The sequence below is a fragment of the Empidonax traillii genome, unplaced genomic scaffold (assembly GCF_003031625.1).
Source record: "Empidonax traillii isolate 1590-97213 ecotype Southwest subspecies unplaced genomic scaffold, ASM303162v1 scaffold460:size473327, whole genome shotgun sequence".
Classification (NCBI taxonomy): Eukaryota; Metazoa; Chordata; class Aves; order Passeriformes; family Tyrannidae; genus Empidonax; species Empidonax traillii.
Window position 1 is genome coordinate 392,585 of NW_020955653.1, and position 17,224 is coordinate 409,808.

A 17,224-nucleotide genomic window follows, 5' to 3' on the forward strand; every position below is an offset into this window, starting at 1 on the left:
ATTGTGTTGTTTTGTGATTTGTTGTCACAGTTGCATATTCATTTATTTCTCATTTCTTGTTAAGTCTCCCAAGGCCTGTAGCCAAAGAATGGCTTTTTTTGGTTTTTTTTCCTATTCTGATAATAGTGTGGAACAGAAATAAAATACTGAAATATTTTTTTGTCTAAGATGAACCACAGTAACATGAAAGACATGACTTGTCAGAACTTAACTGTGTTAGGGACTTGTCAGGTCTTTGATACGTTTTGAGGCATCAAGATGCTTTTGACGCAGTATTTGTCACAGCATTTGTCTCAGCAGACCTGCTGACCGTGACTGGATTTCATAGGTCTGAACTGCTGCCTGTTTTGTAAGATGTCTCATCACTCACCATGCCATTCTCCTAATGCCACTTACAAAAGCGGTCAACCTCAGCATTTTAGGAGAAGTGCATTGCAATGCATGACTTACTGCTCATTGTTAACAGTTAGAAATGTTGACTTTCCTTCACAGTGATGCTGCTGGAGTTTGCAGCTACATCTGGAAGTTTGCAAAAATCTTTTTTAGAAAAAAAGCAGAACTTCATCCAGGAATCTCTGAAAAGAGTAGAAGAAATAAAAAAGAGAGAGAGAGAAAATGAAAAGCCGGAAGCCAGAAAGCTTCGAAGAGGAAAGTCTGAGGAGTTAAGAAGCAGACAAAAGGAGTTCCATCCTCTCTCTGGTAGGTTTATCTGGGGACAAGACACATCATTAGGTACCCTTTTAATTGCTGTTTTCTATCAAATTACTGGGGACTTGGAGGTTAGCTGTTCAGAGCCATGGCTGGCTCAAAGCACAGACAGCAGCCTATAGAGTGAGACTGTGAGGATTTATTTTAACACAAGACATCCTCTCCCATTGTGTCCATTCTGCTAGCTTGTGTCTTTTTTTGTCATGTCACTTAAAAATCTTTGAAAACCTCTCATGCTTTTGAGTTAGCTAAACTAGAGTCAAATTTAAGATGTGTTTGGCTTTTTTCTTTTCTCCCTAGGAAAAAATTGTGCAGTTGCCAGTCAGTTGAAAAAAGTAGGAGAAGTGAGAGTATCTTCTCCGGAGGACAGGAAGGCTGGAGAAATTGAAATGCACCAGCGTACATCCAGGTAATGCATGAACACAAGTGGGAAAAATTTGAATTAAAACCAACAGTAGTAGTTAACCAGTGTTTTGTGAAAGCTGCTGGTCAGACAAAACAGTTTGTGATCTTCCAGTTGGACCCAGTGGTGAAGGCACCTGCTGGGAAAGGCCCTTGCACGAGTGGCAGTGAGGAACACAAGTGAGGAACACCAGGCTGAGGCTGCCGTGCCACTTAATGCCTGACAGTAGATAAAATTTGAAGCAAAGTTCACAGTTGCACTCAGGGACTTAAGAGCAGTACCATGAACCAAGCGCAGCTCCTGAACATGCATGGGGTTTGTTTAATACAGCTGAAGAATTTGAAGTGATTCTGGATTACTAGAGAAATTAGTCAAATTTTCTTACTTGCTAGCAAGTGAGCCATTGTAAACCTTTAAGCTTGTTAACTTATTCCAGCTTCGCCACTTCCTTTCTGCCAAGGCATAAATTTTTTCCTACTGTTTCCACAGACTTTATAATCAACTTGAAGAAGTAAAAATCAGAAAGGAAGAAAAAACAAGGCAAGAAACTTATGCTAAAAACAGAGAAAAAGCTAAAGAGTTTCAAAAGGTAAGTTTGTTCCACTGTCCTGGCTGGTGAGCCTCATCACTTCACTGAGCTTCTAATCAGTCACTGAACCATAGTTTGAGTGTAGCTGAAATGGAGACCATCCAACCAGTCTGAATTTTAAGTGATGGCATTGGTACATCCCACATAGGAATTTCCTTGTAAACTCTATGACCGAGCTGAAACTTTGTCTAAAAAGCCTGGCTGCCTCAGGCTGAATTTTTCTGGTGACTTCTGCTGGAAAGTCTATATGGCAAAAGAATAGCAGGGTTTTCAGTAGTTCAAACTAGACTGAATTACCATTATAAGGCAACTTCTGGTTTTGGTGGGGTTTGGGCTGCTTTGGCTATTTGAGGTTATGGTGACATTTGGAACATGCCTTAACTTCAGGTTTCACAAACCTTGTTTGTGTTTTCCTCCAGCTGCTGTAGAGGAGGGGTTGAACTAGAGGACTGGAGTCATTAATTCCCTGTCCTCTTGCTGGGCTTCAGAAAACTGGAAGGAAGGAAACGCTTGATAATCCTGAGAGGCTGTGACTACTCTGGGGGCTCCAAGCCTAAATTCTGCCTTTAGCACGGACCACCCCACCTTCTTTTTGGTGGAATAAATTGGTGCTCTTGTTACACTGCTTTACAGATTCCATAATTAACAAAATAAATAAGCCCACCTTCCCTCCCACCCTGCAATCTGTGGCCTTTTTGGAGCCCGGACAGTCACTGAACTCATTGGTCTATTACTGATGTTCAGGTCAAACAGGTGGGGCAGTACATGTCACTTAAGCTGCACTAGAGTCTCATGGTTTGCTTTATTTGCAGAAAATGCTGGAAAAACTACGAGCCAAGAAGTCTTGGAAAGCACTGTGACAGGCAGCAGACTTTGAGCAACAGCCTCGCTATGGTATTGGTACAATCAAGACTTAATGGTTAAAAGCAAAGCCATTAGGAATCCTCAGCTTTAGGCTGTAGGAGTAGCCCAAAACCCCTGTACTACGCTCCTGTTTAGGGAGATCACTACAGAAGCAGATGGTGTGCTGCTTTTCAGCATGGTTTGTCTCAGAGTAGACAGGCAAGAAAGGCCTCTCTAGATGAGCATTAATGTTTTAAAGGGAGATACTAACTTTTGTAATATACATGTATAAAATATTTTCAAATAAAGTTGGGTTTTTAAGATGACTTGAATCCTTTGGGGGCAAGACATTTCTTCTGTAAAGCTAGAGCTTTATTCTTTGCACTATGTGATTTAAGAAGAGTGGGTTCCTGCACAAATGCAGTACATTTTTCAAGCACTTAAATTTTACTGTTGCTACGTCCGTATTTTTCTGTCCATGTTTGATGAATGCCAATTTATAGCTAAGTAGTTAAAGCACCAGGGCAAATTATAGTAAAAACAGCTTTAAGATTTTAACTTCATTATCAGCAGGTGCAATAGAAGATGTTTCATTAAATCTGATCAGAGTTGAAATGCGTCAGTAAATCACAAAACAGCTGGGGTTGGGACCCGTAAAGGTCATCTAGTCCAATCCCCTGGCAATGATGAAGGTGCTATAAAGGTCTCCCTGGAGCCTTCTGTTCTCCAGGCTGAACCCCAATTCTCTGAGCCTGTTTTAACAGGAGAGATGCTCCAATGCTATGACTTTTATGGACTCCTCTGGACTTGTTCCACGAGAAATCTGAGCTCAGTTTTAGATGAACAAATAACTACACTTTACAGGTGCTTTCACTGATTAGAGTCTGGTGCAATTGCATGTCCTGCAGTAGCAGAACAATTGCTACCTCCGGCCTAAGTAAAAAGCCTGAACTAGAACCAGTTTGTTATGCCATGGAGGTAAGTGGAGGCTGTTGGCAGTGCAAATAAGGAGGTGTGCACGATGTATATTGTCTCACCTTCACCAGGGTAGTTCTGCAGGGGCTGCTCAGGCTATTCTAGTTCCTTTCTCAGAACAGGATCATAAGGGAAGAGACCAAGTCCCAGGAGATCAGCTGCAATGATTTTCTCACCCTTCTTTGAAAGCCACAGAGTAGCAACAGGAAGTAATCTCACAGAGACAGTTTTATTTAAATGCTGTGACATTCTGTACAGAATAAAAACCTATCCAGGGCTTCAGTACAGTGAGAATTCAGTGACAGGGAAGTTAGGGAAAACACCTGATAAAGCCATTTTCAGTGAAATTACAACACACTATAGTCAGCTGGGTCTTGTCTAACATCACACACAGGCACCTTCACATCTCCCAGGGGGGCAAGAGGCATGTCACAATATGTGCTACTTTTAATGCCAAGTAACTGCAGTAAACACTCTCGAGGTAAGATCTTTCTCCATTTGGAAGAGCTGTGTAGCTCACTGCGACAGACTTTCAGCACTAGCACCCGAGCCTGAGAGAAAAAAAAAATCTATTAGCACTTTTACTCCAAAAAAAAAAAAAGCCATTTTCCCACTATCCAATCCAAATCTCCCCTGGCACAACTTAGGGCCACTTCTCATCCCACAGCTTCTTAATTGGCAGACTGACTTCAACCACACTACAGGTAATTGTAGAGAGCAAGAAGTTCCTCCCTGAGCCACCTCTTCTCTAGCTTCAACACCTCCAGCTCCCTCAGCTGCTATAAAATAAACTCGTGCTCTAGACCCTTCACCAGCTTAGCTGCCCTCCTCTCAACACACAAGCAGCAACTGTGCTACAAGACTGCTCATACCACAGCCCTTTTGTTCTCTAACCTTCTATGTCAGCTACAAATGTCAGCTGGTTTCAAAGTGAAACTGAGCAGCCTCCTCTACATCAGCATCACAAAAACCCAAGGGCAGAAAATTAACATCCTTTTTCACCTCAAGAGGCTTAAGGACATAAGGTGTATCTCCTCATAAATAGACCATAGCACACACAATGTGTCCACGGCATCCTGTAGAGGATTTCAATTTGCGGTCACCGCGTTAAGAGCTGCTGGTTTTCAGCCACGCAAACCCTCTTTGAAGTGACCTTGAATCTCTTTTTAGTACTAGCCATTTCGGTAAGTGCTCTTACCTTCGCACTTGCTTTGGCAGCATCCAGGTGCAGTTTCTCATCCCTCTGACATGCAGCAACTTGGTAGCAGACACTGGGAGTTAAAGAGTCAGGTTTGGTTAGTGTAAGGAAAGAGTTAACAACACACAAGTTGGATGTAAATTGCACGGAGCAGCCTTTGTCTCCCTTTTTTGCTTTTGTTGAAAAGCATCACCTTCTCAATAGCAGCTCTGGAGTCGAATCTACCATAGTTTCAACCAGAACTTTAAAGGTGCCCAAGGATACCAACCACACCTGGCAGCAACTTCCTCCTAACAGCAAAGGGAGTGTTGTGTCCATTCCATGACCTACACTGAAGCTTTATTCCCAGCAGACTCGGTGCCACATTGTGTGGCAATACAAGAGCCTGATGGACTTGCTTTACGGTCATGTCCACAGCTCACCAGAAACAGTAACATCCCAGCAGCCTTGGTAATGACCAGACACTCCTCTCGCTGCCCTTACTGTGACTTCACTTAGTAATCAAGCTGCCCATCCTTTCCAGTGAAGGACCAATCAATGCTGCCAACATTACACCCAGGTTGTGTACCAATAAGCCTAAAATCTGTTAAAATTTCAAAGTAAAGACGAGATGTACTTGGTTCCTCACAAGCAACAGCAGTCTAAGGCATTAGTAGTACAAACCACTGCACAACTGTGACAGCCATTATACACACACACAAGAATGACTCACAGACAAGTGACCTGCTCAGATATTGCCAAAATCTGGAGTGATCATGACCCAGTAATCTCTGCTACTGGACAACCATTTCTGTACTTCTTTTAAAAACAGTTTACTGAACTTTGAATCATACCAGCTGCATAGTGTGAGACTAGTAACTCAGTGCTTACCCATAAAACGTGTTGCTTTCATCTTCCACAGCTCATCTTTTAACACAGGGAGGCTCACTTTGTTCAGTATCCTAAAGCACCTGTTAGAAAGTAGAAAGTGAATGTACTTGCCGAGTTCCAGAGGCCAATACCCAGCTCTCACACTGGAACATGGAAATAAAACACAAGTACACTCAAATCACTGAAGAGGTCAAAGACTGTTTCAAAAGAAATAGCAGGTTTAACAGACACAGGGGAACAAAAACCAGTGATGCCAAACACTGCACTGCTGTAGCAGAGCTTGTTGAACACCTTATCAGGACAGTGCTGCTGGGTGGAAATGCCATACAGAGCAACAGCTGCATTTCTCCATCCACAAACAGCTCATTTTAACATTCACCCTTCTTCCATGCACCAGTTAGTGTCTGGGAATAAGAGGTACTCTTCATTTCACAAAAGCTGCCATGCAACGGGAGAGGGGAAAACAAGACTTCATGAATGTTCCTTTCACTCGAACAGCAGCTGCTCAGTGTGAAACTGGAGCATCTCTTGACACAAAGCAGAAATGCAGTAAGTTACTTCAAGACAGACATCACACCGCTGTCTCTTCTTGCCTACTGCTACCATGAGAATAATTACTCCGTGACTGAAGGGGCAATTGACTGCTTCAAGTCATCCAGAACACTCAAGCAGCAAAATATAGTGTTAAGTCAGGTATCTACACAAAAACCTAGGTGAAGAATAAGTTCAGCCCGTGTAATTCAGTATGTTAGTTGCACCTGAAGTCCCAGAACACTCTGTATTTTGACTCTTACCAAGCTCTTCCACTTGAATCACTTTTTTCATTTGTTACAAAGCATGTCACAGTACACCTAAAGGAGAACAAGGTGCATTATTACAGTTCCTGGGATGCTACATGAATATGTCTTGCAGTTTTATCCCACAGAGCTAACAGGTAGTTCAGTGGGTAAAGCGAAACCACAAGTTTATTCTGTGAGGCATTTCCAACGACATGAACCTACAGAGAAGATCCTATCGGGATAGACCTCAGCATTCCTAGTACTATATATAAACACGACAGGAAAAAAAAATCAAGAAGACCAGAAACATACCTGGTATATATTCCGCTAAGTGTCTTTTAAAAGTTGTTTCAAGGTACTTTGGGGAAGGAGAAGGGTAAATTATTTCAACAGCTGGCATCTGGAGAAGGTGAAGTAACTCCTTCATATTAGCAACATTTTTAACACTAAAAGGTAGTTACCTGAAAAGCAAACATCAAAGGCAGTTAACTACAAATATGTACAGAATCCTCCCTATAAATGCACTGTGCAGTGCAACTCACTTGTCCAAGCAAAACTGTCAGTTTAAGCAGTTAACCCGATCACCTCCTTTCTGAACGAGAAATTTGTATGAATGCTTTTTAGGCAAATCAAAGTTACAATAAATTGTTCGCCTAACAGAGGGAATGCTACATTAAAATACAGTAATGCAGTGTTGAAACCAGTTCACTAAACATTCCCAAAACAGTAAACTAGGTTTGATAAGACTTCCAGGCACCAGAGTCCTTCAGTCATTAAGGACAGTCATTGCAAAACTTCTTATGTCATACTAACCCTAGACAGAGCTTGAGACTTCTGTGAAATGGCATCCTGCATTTCTTCTCTTATTTTCTCTAAATACAAGCCACCTGAAAAAGCAAAGTAATGTTACAAACCAGCATGTTTGTGCTTACAAATCAGCAGAACCTACATCAGTACTTAGTATGTAAGTGGTTCATTCTAACTACCACAAGCATTACTGAGAGCCTCTATTTGCAATCACATTTCAAGCTACTACAGTGTCTGAATATTATCCTATTTGACAGCTCCTTGTAATTTCCTGTTTATTTTTAAAACAAAGTCACAGTCATGATCTTTCCTCACTGAGACAAGACACTTGCATGTACAAATAAAGTGACATGAAAAGGACACTCCTGTAGTAATTTGTTCAGAAAGGCCATTCTCACTCACTCTCTTCAGAGCAGTTGAACATTTTGCCAATCATCACAACAATTTTCTCACAGCATTCTCAAGTTTGGGGTTAGATAAACTCGTATTTTCTGAAACAACACTGCATTTTCTCAGTAAGAAAAGAACAGCACTACAACCAGCTCACCGAGTAAAAGACAGGTAGCTGACCTGCAACAGGCAAGTGTTAAAAACCAGTCACACACACTTACCAAGATGGTAGTTCAGACTGGACTATCACGTGGACTTCCTAAAACAAAGTAAATTGTTGCATCTGATCAATACAGCCAAGAACCTTTAGCACTTCAGTAATTTGTTAGCCCCTGGGTACTCTTATACTCAATATAAAGCAGGTAGACTGTGGTCCAGTTACACTGACAGAATAGAATGCTAATGACAAAGCCAAGCATTTCAATTGAAATCAAAGCCATGGCCCCATTTACCACACAACTACCAACAAGGTCTATCTGCAGTTTAAGAAAGTGGAACACTACGGCAACACAAGGCACAGCTAAGGGAGTTACCTCACAAAGAAAACACGTGGGGACACCATCTTAAAACAGCTTAAAAATATGCTCTAATAAACCACATACAAGAATTCATCACTGCAAGTATGTTTTTCCCTCTACCTGCTGATTCTACTTCCTTTAGTAGGTAGGATGCAGAATTCAAGCACATCAAAACAAATGAATTTTCAGATTTTACAGTACCTGCATTAAGTACGTTTGCAGAACTGTCCCACTACGTAAACTGTTACAGGTCTCATTGTCACCACTGCAATTAACTTTACAGTGAGGAAAGCATAACCTGTTACTCTTCTAGCCACGTTTTTCAATTCAGACACATAGCAGGTTGTGCCCATTTGCTGAAGAACAAGGCATAACAACTCCACAGTGTCTGTGGAATAGACTACTTAAGACTTGAGCTTTTATGATCCTCATCCAAATACTTCCACCAAGAAAAAAGCCAACTATTTCCTTAATACTTACACTTAAGCAGAGGCTTTCCACTGTGTTCCAGACATCGCAGGAAGGCCCCTTGAAGAAGAAATATTTTGGAACAAAGTCACTTATTTAACTATAAGCTCATCCCGTAACAGTTTAACAGTTTTTCAATGTATCTGACAAGCTTCCCAGTTTGGAAACACTAAATCTACTTGTTTCAACAGAAATACCAAGCTTAACAAGCACATCTGCATGAAAACCAACGATGCCAGCTGTTGAACTACTGTAGCACTGCTTTTTGAACACCCCATCAGGAAGACACTGCTGGGTGCAGATACCATACAGTGCACAAATTAGTCCGATTAACTTGCTGTGGAAACAGCATGTCTGAAAAAATCCAAGACTCTTATGCTGAAGCTCAAATGAAACTCAAAGCTTACCTCTTTCACTCACTACCATGTTGTACAGAAATCCACTGAACTGACAGATTTGTGAATCAGTGGGCCAGCAAACAGCCATAATACATGCTTCCCAAAAAATTAAATCTGTTCACTGCTGTAGCATTGGTGTTCTCACCTGCAAAGAAAGAGATACAACTGAGCTACACTTCTACAAATCTGGAACATTAAACTCATGCTCAAGATTGATCAGTGGAGTTTATGCAAATATTGTCCCTTCATATACGTAACACAGCTAATATGTTCATCAGCTGTGGGTTGCAAAAGAAGGGTTTTTTCTAAGCACTAGGTTCCAGGTTTTTGCCTACAGCAACAGACAAAACCTGATCAAGTGCTAGAACAGATTGAATTTTTTTTTAAACAGCATCTGAAACTATTTCCCAATTCACTGTATACTTACTGTTAAGAAGTGTCACCTTCCACTACTACTGTGTTTTCTCATTCTAAAGACAGGTAGGTTGAACCAAAAAGCAACTGTGGCAAGGAGTTCAGTATCAGACATGCCGTCCTAAGAACAATCTGCTGTGTTAAACTGGTATGTTACTCAGCACAGTACTCCCAACTACACCACTGGCCAAGTAAGATGCCCTGTTCCTACCTTTAACTAAAGAATGTTCTTGTAAGGTTTTATTACTTGAACACCTTTAGCTCAGGGCTTCCCATGTTACAGGTGTTTTCTTGCGCAGTAACCTTACATGGTGCTTTCTTCCATGCTATTTCCTACACTACCCTGAAGCCACACAAACCTGGTAACATCCTACAGTAAGCAGCTTTCACAGCTATGTACATGCAAGACTACCAGCTCCTCTCTGCTGTCCCTGGTTCTTGCATGGGACATGATTTAAGATGGAATTTTACCACAGGGAAGCCATCAGAAGCTGCAGCTGTATGATACACCCTGGTACAGAAGGCGTGCGTGAGGCACCACAACGGGACTAAAGTAGTTCCTCAGCATCTTCAGCAGAGACAATCCCAGGCAGTATTGGTCCAAAACAGATAAAATTGCCCTGCAGCATTCAACATCAGGTAAAAACGAAGCATTTCTACACATAACTTTTAACAAAAACTGCACTTAAGAGATATTCAAGACCTCAAGTTTTTGTTTTCATTCCAAGAGACCACAGACTAATTTTGTTCAGATTGGTGAAAGAGATGTTGCATTGAAGTCTAGACCTTGGAAATTTCACACACAAAAGCTGCACAGCTGTGAAGAGCTGTAGTGCATTAACTTTAAATATGGAGCGCTGTTTTTTCAAAACCTCTTGTGAAGTAAAGCAAAAAAGCTACCTGAAGTAAACAAAACTGAAACCAACAGCTTACCTTGTGCAGCACGAAAACTGAGTAGTATTTTATCTTCAAAAATGTCAAATGTCAAAAGTGACATAAACTGGAAGAAAAAGCAAAGTAATAAGAACTGTCATATACGGTTAGGTAAACTCAAAGCTAGGTTTCAGCAATCAATGTAACAGTTGTAATAAGCTTGATTTGCATGTGTACTTATCCAGTTCTAATCAGAATTGAAATTTAGTTCATTTCTGAGTCACTCAGCAGTTGAACAACAAAATTCATCACATGAACTGCAGAATGAGCAGGACTCTACATACCCCCTTCACTATGCCTTACCAAGCAAGAACCCCACTCCTAGATCCAGGATGAGTCTTTCAACCCATTGAGTATTTCTCAAGTGGATGCCTAAAAGAGGTGGCCATTAATTTTGGACTAATATGAAATGTGATCTTCAAATACTGAAGAGTAATTTTGCAGTCCTAGACCTACCAAGTTGTAATTGGGAAACCTCCTTTACAAAGGTTTGGGACCTTAGTTCAAGCTCGTAAATAATACAGCTTGACTTGCTCTCAGTACTGAGCACCTACTGCCAATCTCCTCAGACTGCCATTAAACCAGTAGATAAAACCTTTCCTGGGCAACATCCATGTTCAGAACAGACTACTTCTACCTGCTGAACAGCTATAGCTTGCTGACAGCAATTTGGTTAAGAACATCTGAGGCAGGCAGATGACTGTTTGACCTCTAAATCTTGTTCATTGACAAGGAAATTTTTTAAACTTTTTTTTATATATTTTCAGCTACTACAACACACAGTAGGACTTGGCTGTATTCAAACCATTTCTCAGTGCTTACTGGTCAGGTTTCCTACTGACTAAAACACCTTCAAGAAAGTTATTTTCAGCTGGGGCAATGCCTGTTAAGAACTATAATTATGAAAAGCTTTTATCTTCTGAAGCTAAGTCATGTTCACATCAGAACCCATTCTGGGCAGCAGAGGGCAAGAGGGGAAAAAGAGTTTTTAACCCAAGATTCACTATGCTGCTACAATTATCTTAAAGATAACTTACAACTTCAGATTATTGTATTAGATTCAGGAGCAGAGAAACAGTTTTCTAAAAAGTTATTCCACATGGAATAGACAACCTTAATCATACAAAATCGATATCATCATTTGAATACATTAACCATATTTTTCAACAGACTTCTGTTGAAGTTGGCCAATCACTTCTGCGTTTTTGTTGTTGGCACTTGTTTGCATAAAGCTTCAATTCTGTCTTCAACCTCTTAACTCTGTAAGTATTTCAAACCTGCACCTCTAAGACACAGACCACTCACAAGCAAGTCAGCTATGAAAACTCAAGAAAGGCATTTAAACTGCCCTTTTAACTTGAGCATATAGGTGTATGCATCCAAATGCATACTATTCTATACTGTGCTGCTGCTACGTTACAATATTTGGAACTTGGCTGCCCAATTAATTACATAAATTCCATGATCCACTGGTTAACAGAGTTCAAGCTGCAGAAGCCAGAACTTCAGCAAGATTATCAGCTACTGAACCAAGGACGTTATAGTCCTGATAGAGAACAGCACAGAACATACTTAAAAGCTTAACAAAACAACAGATTATACTTGCTTTGTAACTGTCTTAGACACAAGGCCAATATACTCACAGGACACCAGATGTGACTGGGTAGCTTGGTGGATAGCTTAACATTGACTTCAGACCAATGCTTTAAAGGAAGCAGGCCATGAAAAATGACCAATGACACCTCATTTGTCCATCTGCTGTTCACAGAGGTGAACCTTGCACAGGCACAGAGTTCTCCCCAGCACTGTCTTCGTCATCCTCTATTTCAATCACTTCAGTTGATTTTGCACGTTTTGTTTCTGGCTTTGATTTTTTCTTACTGGGAATTGTGCTGCTTAAAATGAAAGAGCTGTTCTCCTAAGAAAACGGAAGACAAGTATTCACGTGTCTGGTTTTGAGATACTTAAAATACAAGGGTTTAGTAATAAATTTGTAAACTTCAGTAACTCTTGAGAGAACTGCAGAATTCCTATACATTCCAGCATTTTATTTAAGAGGAGAGTGTAGAGTCTCAAAATAACCTCCTTCTCCATTACAGACTGAGACTCACAGGTATCACATAGTTAACTCTGGATGTAAGCTTATTATCTACTAATTCCTTAGCTTTAGCAGAGAAAGGTTAGAGAGTTTCTGAAGTTAATTATTACTTACCACTACTCTGGCATCATACTGCTCTTGATTATGAGAATTCAAGCCATCTTCATCATCACTGAAATATAAAAGATTCAAATCAAACTGTACTTTTATAGTAGCTTAAAATGTGTAAACTATTTTCCTACTACAAGCCCTGGTTGCTCTTAGTGTGTTCTAAAGTACTACAGCTTGTAGGTTTAACAATACTTCTAAATAAAGTCATTCTCAAATGACGGTTTTTGACAGCAGAATGACATCCTAACTTATAACAGTGGCAGGACAGAAGGAGTGCTTAGGAGTAGAACAAAGATTTAGCAGCAAATATCAACAGCAGTATTAAGATTATTTGGATTACACTGCCAAAAAGGCTAGAAAGCCAGCAACTTGGAAAGGAAGCAGAATGTAATCACAAGCAAGGACGTAAGAGGATAAGCCTCAGCTAATAAGGGTATACAGCTTTCTTTCTGATATTGTAAAAAAAGTTTCTCTATAGTGCCATGAAACTCCAGTATGAACTTAATTCCACTCTCATCCACAAGTTTTCTCTCAAAATAGAAAGGACTCCCCAAAGAGGTGAAATCATTATAGAACTGTTGTTTCACTAAGAGGCACAGGGAGGACTGGTTCCAGAACCTAGAAAGTATTCCGGTACTCCTTTGATATAAATAACTGAGTGTCTGGATGAGTTGGCTTTTATTCTACAGAGATTTGTTTCTTCTGCTCTTTTGTACAAAAGCAAACAAATCATTATTACTCATTCTACAGGCTCACCCTAATACTTTGACTCACACTAATTAGCAGTGTGAAGTGACTGCTAAAATGAAGAGTAGCTAAAAGACAGCTTCATATCTTTACACTGACTTTTTAACTTTTTAGTTTTAGTGTTGAGTATATTTACAACAGTAAGTATTCTTGCTGATATACTGATTTTTTTACTGCACTAGGATAACTGCTTGACCATAAAGATCTAAGATGACACTTCAATATTTAATAATGTAAAAAGGAAATTAAAAATTATTCTGTAGTCTTTGCTATAGAACACTCCCATTTATTTGAGGTAGCTATTGAGGAATTAATTTTAGGAAGTACTTTTTTTAAATTTATACCATATCATTTTAATCAGACAGTAAAAGTCACCAGAACAACCATCAATCTCCAGATCAGATGAGAAGTATTTCCTTCTATGAGAACTTTCAAGTCACATTTACAAACACAAAACCCCAAGTGGCAGTGTTTTGTTCCCGAAATAAACAATGCTTTCATAGGTTAAAAGGACAGGAAAAGAACTGAATTTGATACACCTACAACTCTGTCACAGAATCACACGCTACTACAAGCAACTGTACTACCTCTCAAATTCCTGAACTGTGAAAAGTGGCAGATTGTATTGGTCTGGAGTTAGGTCAGCTCTCCTCACAGCACCCTATGCCATGTTTTTTTTGGATTTGTGACTAAGTGCTGAAGCCCTAACCACGTCAGCAAACAGTCTGGGGGTAGTGCAGGCTGTCATGCATCTACTTGTACACACACGTTTATATTTTAGTCAAGAATGGAAGTTTTATACCATCTAAAAATATAAAGACCAACTTACTTTGTCTCCCGAATAGGGGAAATGGGGCCTTCGTCATCTAGGTATTTGTGTTTCCGTACCACCACACATTCTTTTTCTAAGTCTTCACTAGCCTGAAGGGTTTTTAAAGCTTTTTTAAGATGTTCTTCGTATTTAAGCACTTCAATGTACTTGAAATATCCCTTTGCAGCTGCTTGCTGAAAACAGAAATTTACCAGGTAAGATCTTACAAACACCATTAAAAGCATTTATATTATGAACTGAATGTGCAATATTACATTGACACCTATATAAAAATTCTTTCTTTGCCTTAGAAGGGTATAAGACAACATTAAATGTCCTGTTAAACAGAAATAAAACCTGTTTAACTGTTACATTCAAGCACATCAGACAGAAGCACAACACAGCCAACCTACTAAAATAGTAATACACTTATCTCACAAAAGAAGACTTACCTCATAGCCAAGAACCATCTTTAATGGAATATGTTTCACCCCATAATGTTTTTCGACAAAAGGGAACTGAAAACCTCTGTCCAGCAGCCTCCTCTTTTGCTCCTGAGGTGAGGCTGTCAGTGGTGGCCTCCCTGTGGGCATCCTTGTGCCCTCATCCCTTTTCTTCTTCCTTTTTTTGCCTGAGCCAGCTTTGAATTTTCGGTGTGCAGCTGCTTTAAACTTCCTTCCCCTGAAGTGATAGGCAAAAATGGCTTTCAAACTGAGTTTTGATTTCTGCTGCTTGGAAACTTCTGATGATTTCACTGGACTTTGGGGAGATAGCGAAGAATCTGATGAGCTTTCATTGTCAGGCACTTCTACAACAGATTCAGCTTGTTGCCTCGAAGACTGACACCTTTTTTGCTTTGACGGTGCAATCGAGCACTCAGGACGGCACTCACTGCCATGAGCAACAGAGACATCACTGAAGAAAAAGAAAATATTTACTTTCAAAAGAATGATTACTTTTACGATATATGACACAGGTTCTTCACAAGAAAAATTCTAAACTAGGAGGTAAAAACTCACATTTCAGAATCGCTGCTGATAAGTAAAACCTCAGCTGAAGCAGCTGATGATTCACAGATACTGTTAAGACGATCTGATGATGATTCCCCAGGAGCAGCATTCTTCTGCCTTGACTGTGAACACTCCTTTCTTCTATCTGTCTGCCATGCATACTCCTTAGATGGCTCCTGATGGCCATATATCAGCTCTTGGGCACCACGGTAATCAGAGCCAGAAGCCTGGGGCTCATCTCGATCAGTCATGTTTCAGTTTGCCCTAAAAATCAACGAGAGTTAAAGAAGTTAAAGAAACTGGAGAAAAATATATGTTAATGAGGTAACAAGCTTTCCACTACTCCACTCTTACTCACAGGGTAAACTTAAAACAGTGTCAAGCAAACTTCAGCATGTATTTTCCTATGAACCAGAGGCATATAAATTAAACTTTCAGAGTAACAGTTCAGTCACAGACACTTACTTCAGGATATTCATAGCATAATTTAGGTCAGAAAGAATTTTTACAGCTCTTTTGGTCACCAGTGGAGTTCCCCAGGGTTAAAGATTGGGTATCAAGTGCACCCTCAGTCAGTTTACAGACCACCAAGTTGGGCAGGAAGGATCTGGACAGGATGCCATCTCTGGGCTGAGGCCACCGGTATGAGGTTCAACAAGGCCAAGTGCTGGGTCCTTAATCTGTGTCACAACAACCCCAGGCATTGCTGAAAAACTGCCTCACAGAAAAGGAGCTAGGGGTGCTGATCAACAGCAGCTGAACACGAGCAAGCAGTGTGTCCAGGTGGCCAAGGACATCCTGGCCTGTATGAGCAACAGCGTGGCCAGCAGCACCAGGACAGTCACTGTCCCCCTGTACTTGGCCCTGGTGAGGCCACATCTTGAATCCTGTGCCTGTGTCTGTGCCCCTCATCACAAAACAGACACCGAGGTGCTGGAGCGTGTCCAGAGAAGGGCAACAAAGCTGGTAAAGGATCTGAAACACATATCTTATGAGGAGCAGCTGATGGAGCTGGGGATGCTAGTCTGGAGAAGAGGAGGCTCAGGTGGATCTTCTCACTCTCTATAAGTACCTGAAAGGAGACTGTAGCCAGGTGAGGGTGAGTCTCTTCTCCTAAGTAGTAATAAATGACAGGGCAAGAGAAAATGGCACCAGGTTGCACTGGGGAAGTTTATATCATAGGAACACGCTGCCCAGGAAAGTGGCTAAGTCACCACCCCCAGAGGTGTTCAAATGTATAAATGCAGTGCTTTGGGACTAATGGGTTCATGCTGGACTAGTCAATACTAGGTTAATGTCTAGATGACTTTAAACACCTTTTCAAACCTACAAGACTCTTTGATGTTATGGAAGGTAATTCTGGACAGCAATCTGCACCTATGCCCCAGCCACACTATGCCTTATGTGAGCATACTGATAACAGGGGTTCACCCACGGCCTGACAAACACAATACAGAGACAGAACGGCCCAATATTAGAGCCAGGATGTGTCCAGGCAGCAGTGTCACTCTGACCACACAGGCTGTGGTTGGTACTCACAGATCGTTGTTCAGCATCCTTTGAGGCCTCTCCTGCAGCTCCGTTCTTGACAGATGGCACAGCGCGCAGAGCCCTTAGGGAGAAAAACAACCAGCATCTAAATTTGCTGACTATTATACGGATTCGCAGTATCTCCTCCCAGAATAACCTCAAGGCTGAACGGCGCCGGGCACACCGATCGGCACCCCGCCAGGCTCCACCGCCGGGGCCGGCATTTGGAACTCGGGCCCCCACGGCCGAGGACACTCCGTGGCTCCTCGCACACCGCCGCCACACGCCCCAGCCCTCGGGGGACGACTCAAAACCGCCGGGACTGGCCCCTACCCCCGGGTCCCTCGGCCCTTCGGGTCCCCGCACCGCGGATGGCGGTGGATGCGCCGCGCCCCGACCCACCCCTGCACCGCCGCTGCGCGTAGAGGGCGCGAAATGGCCGCCCCGCGGCTTAAATAGCGCCGGGAGCTCGCGAGAGGCGCGCGGGCCGACGGGAGGCAGGAGGGAAGGGGAGGGAAGGGGAGGGAAGCAAGGAGAGAAACAAGGAGGGGCGGAGGGAGGGAGGGAGGGAAGGAAGGAGGGAAGAAAGGATGGATGGATGGATGCTAGCTAGGCATGGCATCA

At 41.7% G+C, this 17,224-nt stretch overlaps 2 protein-coding genes and 8 non-coding genes across 16 annotated transcripts in view; 1 reads left to right on the plus strand and 9 right to left on the minus strand.

Moving 5' to 3' along the window:
- CEP295 (centrosomal protein 295) overlaps nucleotides 1–2,875 on the plus strand; it is a 45,429-nt gene extending 42,554 nt beyond the window's left edge. For all 7 annotated transcript variants that reach the window (XM_027895406.1, XM_027895404.1, XM_027895412.1 and 4 more), the window contains 4 exons: nucleotides 493–699; nucleotides 1,009–1,117; nucleotides 1,601–1,700; nucleotides 2,513–2,875. In XM_027895406.1, coding sequence (XP_027751207.1) covers nucleotides 493–699; nucleotides 1,009–1,117; nucleotides 1,601–1,700; nucleotides 2,513–2,560 — 464 coding nt within the window. In that variant the 3' untranslated portion in view covers nucleotides 2,561–2,875. The remainder of the gene's footprint in view (nucleotides 1–492; nucleotides 700–1,008; nucleotides 1,118–1,600; nucleotides 1,701–2,512) is intronic.
- Nucleotides 2,876–4,544: 1,669 nt separating this feature from the next.
- LOC114063265 lies at nucleotides 4,545–4,673 on the minus strand. The gene has a single exon (XR_003572540.1). It is a non-coding gene; the product is annotated as a small nucleolar RNA SNORA25 (small nucleolar RNA).
- A 1,108-nt stretch (nucleotides 4,674–5,781) lies between these two features.
- LOC114063264 lies at nucleotides 5,782–5,920 on the minus strand. The gene has a single exon (XR_003572539.1). It is a non-coding gene; the product is annotated as a small nucleolar RNA SNORA8 (small nucleolar RNA).
- A 565-nt stretch (nucleotides 5,921–6,485) lies between these two features.
- On the minus strand, nucleotides 6,486–6,617 carry LOC114063258. The gene has a single exon (XR_003572534.1). It is a non-coding gene; the product is annotated as a small nucleolar RNA SNORA18 (small nucleolar RNA).
- Nucleotides 6,618–7,545: 928 nt separating this feature from the next.
- LOC114063256 lies at nucleotides 7,546–7,618 on the minus strand. The gene has a single exon (XR_003572533.1). It is a non-coding gene; the product is annotated as a small nucleolar RNA Z40 (small nucleolar RNA).
- A 701-nt stretch (nucleotides 7,619–8,319) lies between these two features.
- LOC114063266 lies at nucleotides 8,320–8,451 on the minus strand. The gene has a single exon (XR_003572541.1). It is a non-coding gene; the product is annotated as a small nucleolar RNA SNORA1 (small nucleolar RNA).
- A 271-nt stretch (nucleotides 8,452–8,722) lies between these two features.
- Nucleotides 8,723–16,670, minus strand: TAF1D (TATA-box binding protein associated factor, RNA polymerase I subunit D). Its single transcript, XM_027895413.1, has 7 exons — nucleotides 16,610–16,670; nucleotides 15,080–15,334; nucleotides 14,513–14,975; nucleotides 14,079–14,254; nucleotides 12,506–12,563; nucleotides 10,294–12,211; nucleotides 8,723–9,091 (listed from the first exon to the last, which is right to left on the minus strand). Exons 2-6 carry the CDS (start codon nucleotides 15,319–15,321, stop codon nucleotides 12,056–12,058), a joined length of 1,095 nt encoding a protein of 364 aa, XP_027751214.1. The 5' UTR covers nucleotides 15,322–15,334; nucleotides 16,610–16,670; the 3' UTR covers nucleotides 8,723–9,091; nucleotides 10,294–12,055.
- Nucleotides 8,726–8,864, minus strand: LOC114063262. The gene has a single exon (XR_003572538.1). It is a non-coding gene; the product is annotated as a small nucleolar RNA SNORA8 (small nucleolar RNA).
- On the minus strand, nucleotides 9,183–9,309 carry LOC114063260. The gene has a single exon (XR_003572536.1). It is a non-coding gene; the product is annotated as a small nucleolar RNA SNORA40 (small nucleolar RNA).
- On the minus strand, nucleotides 10,480–10,551 carry LOC114063261. The gene has a single exon (XR_003572537.1). It is a non-coding gene; the product is annotated as a small nucleolar RNA SNORD5 (small nucleolar RNA).
- Nucleotides 16,671–17,224: the final 554 nt, after the last annotated feature.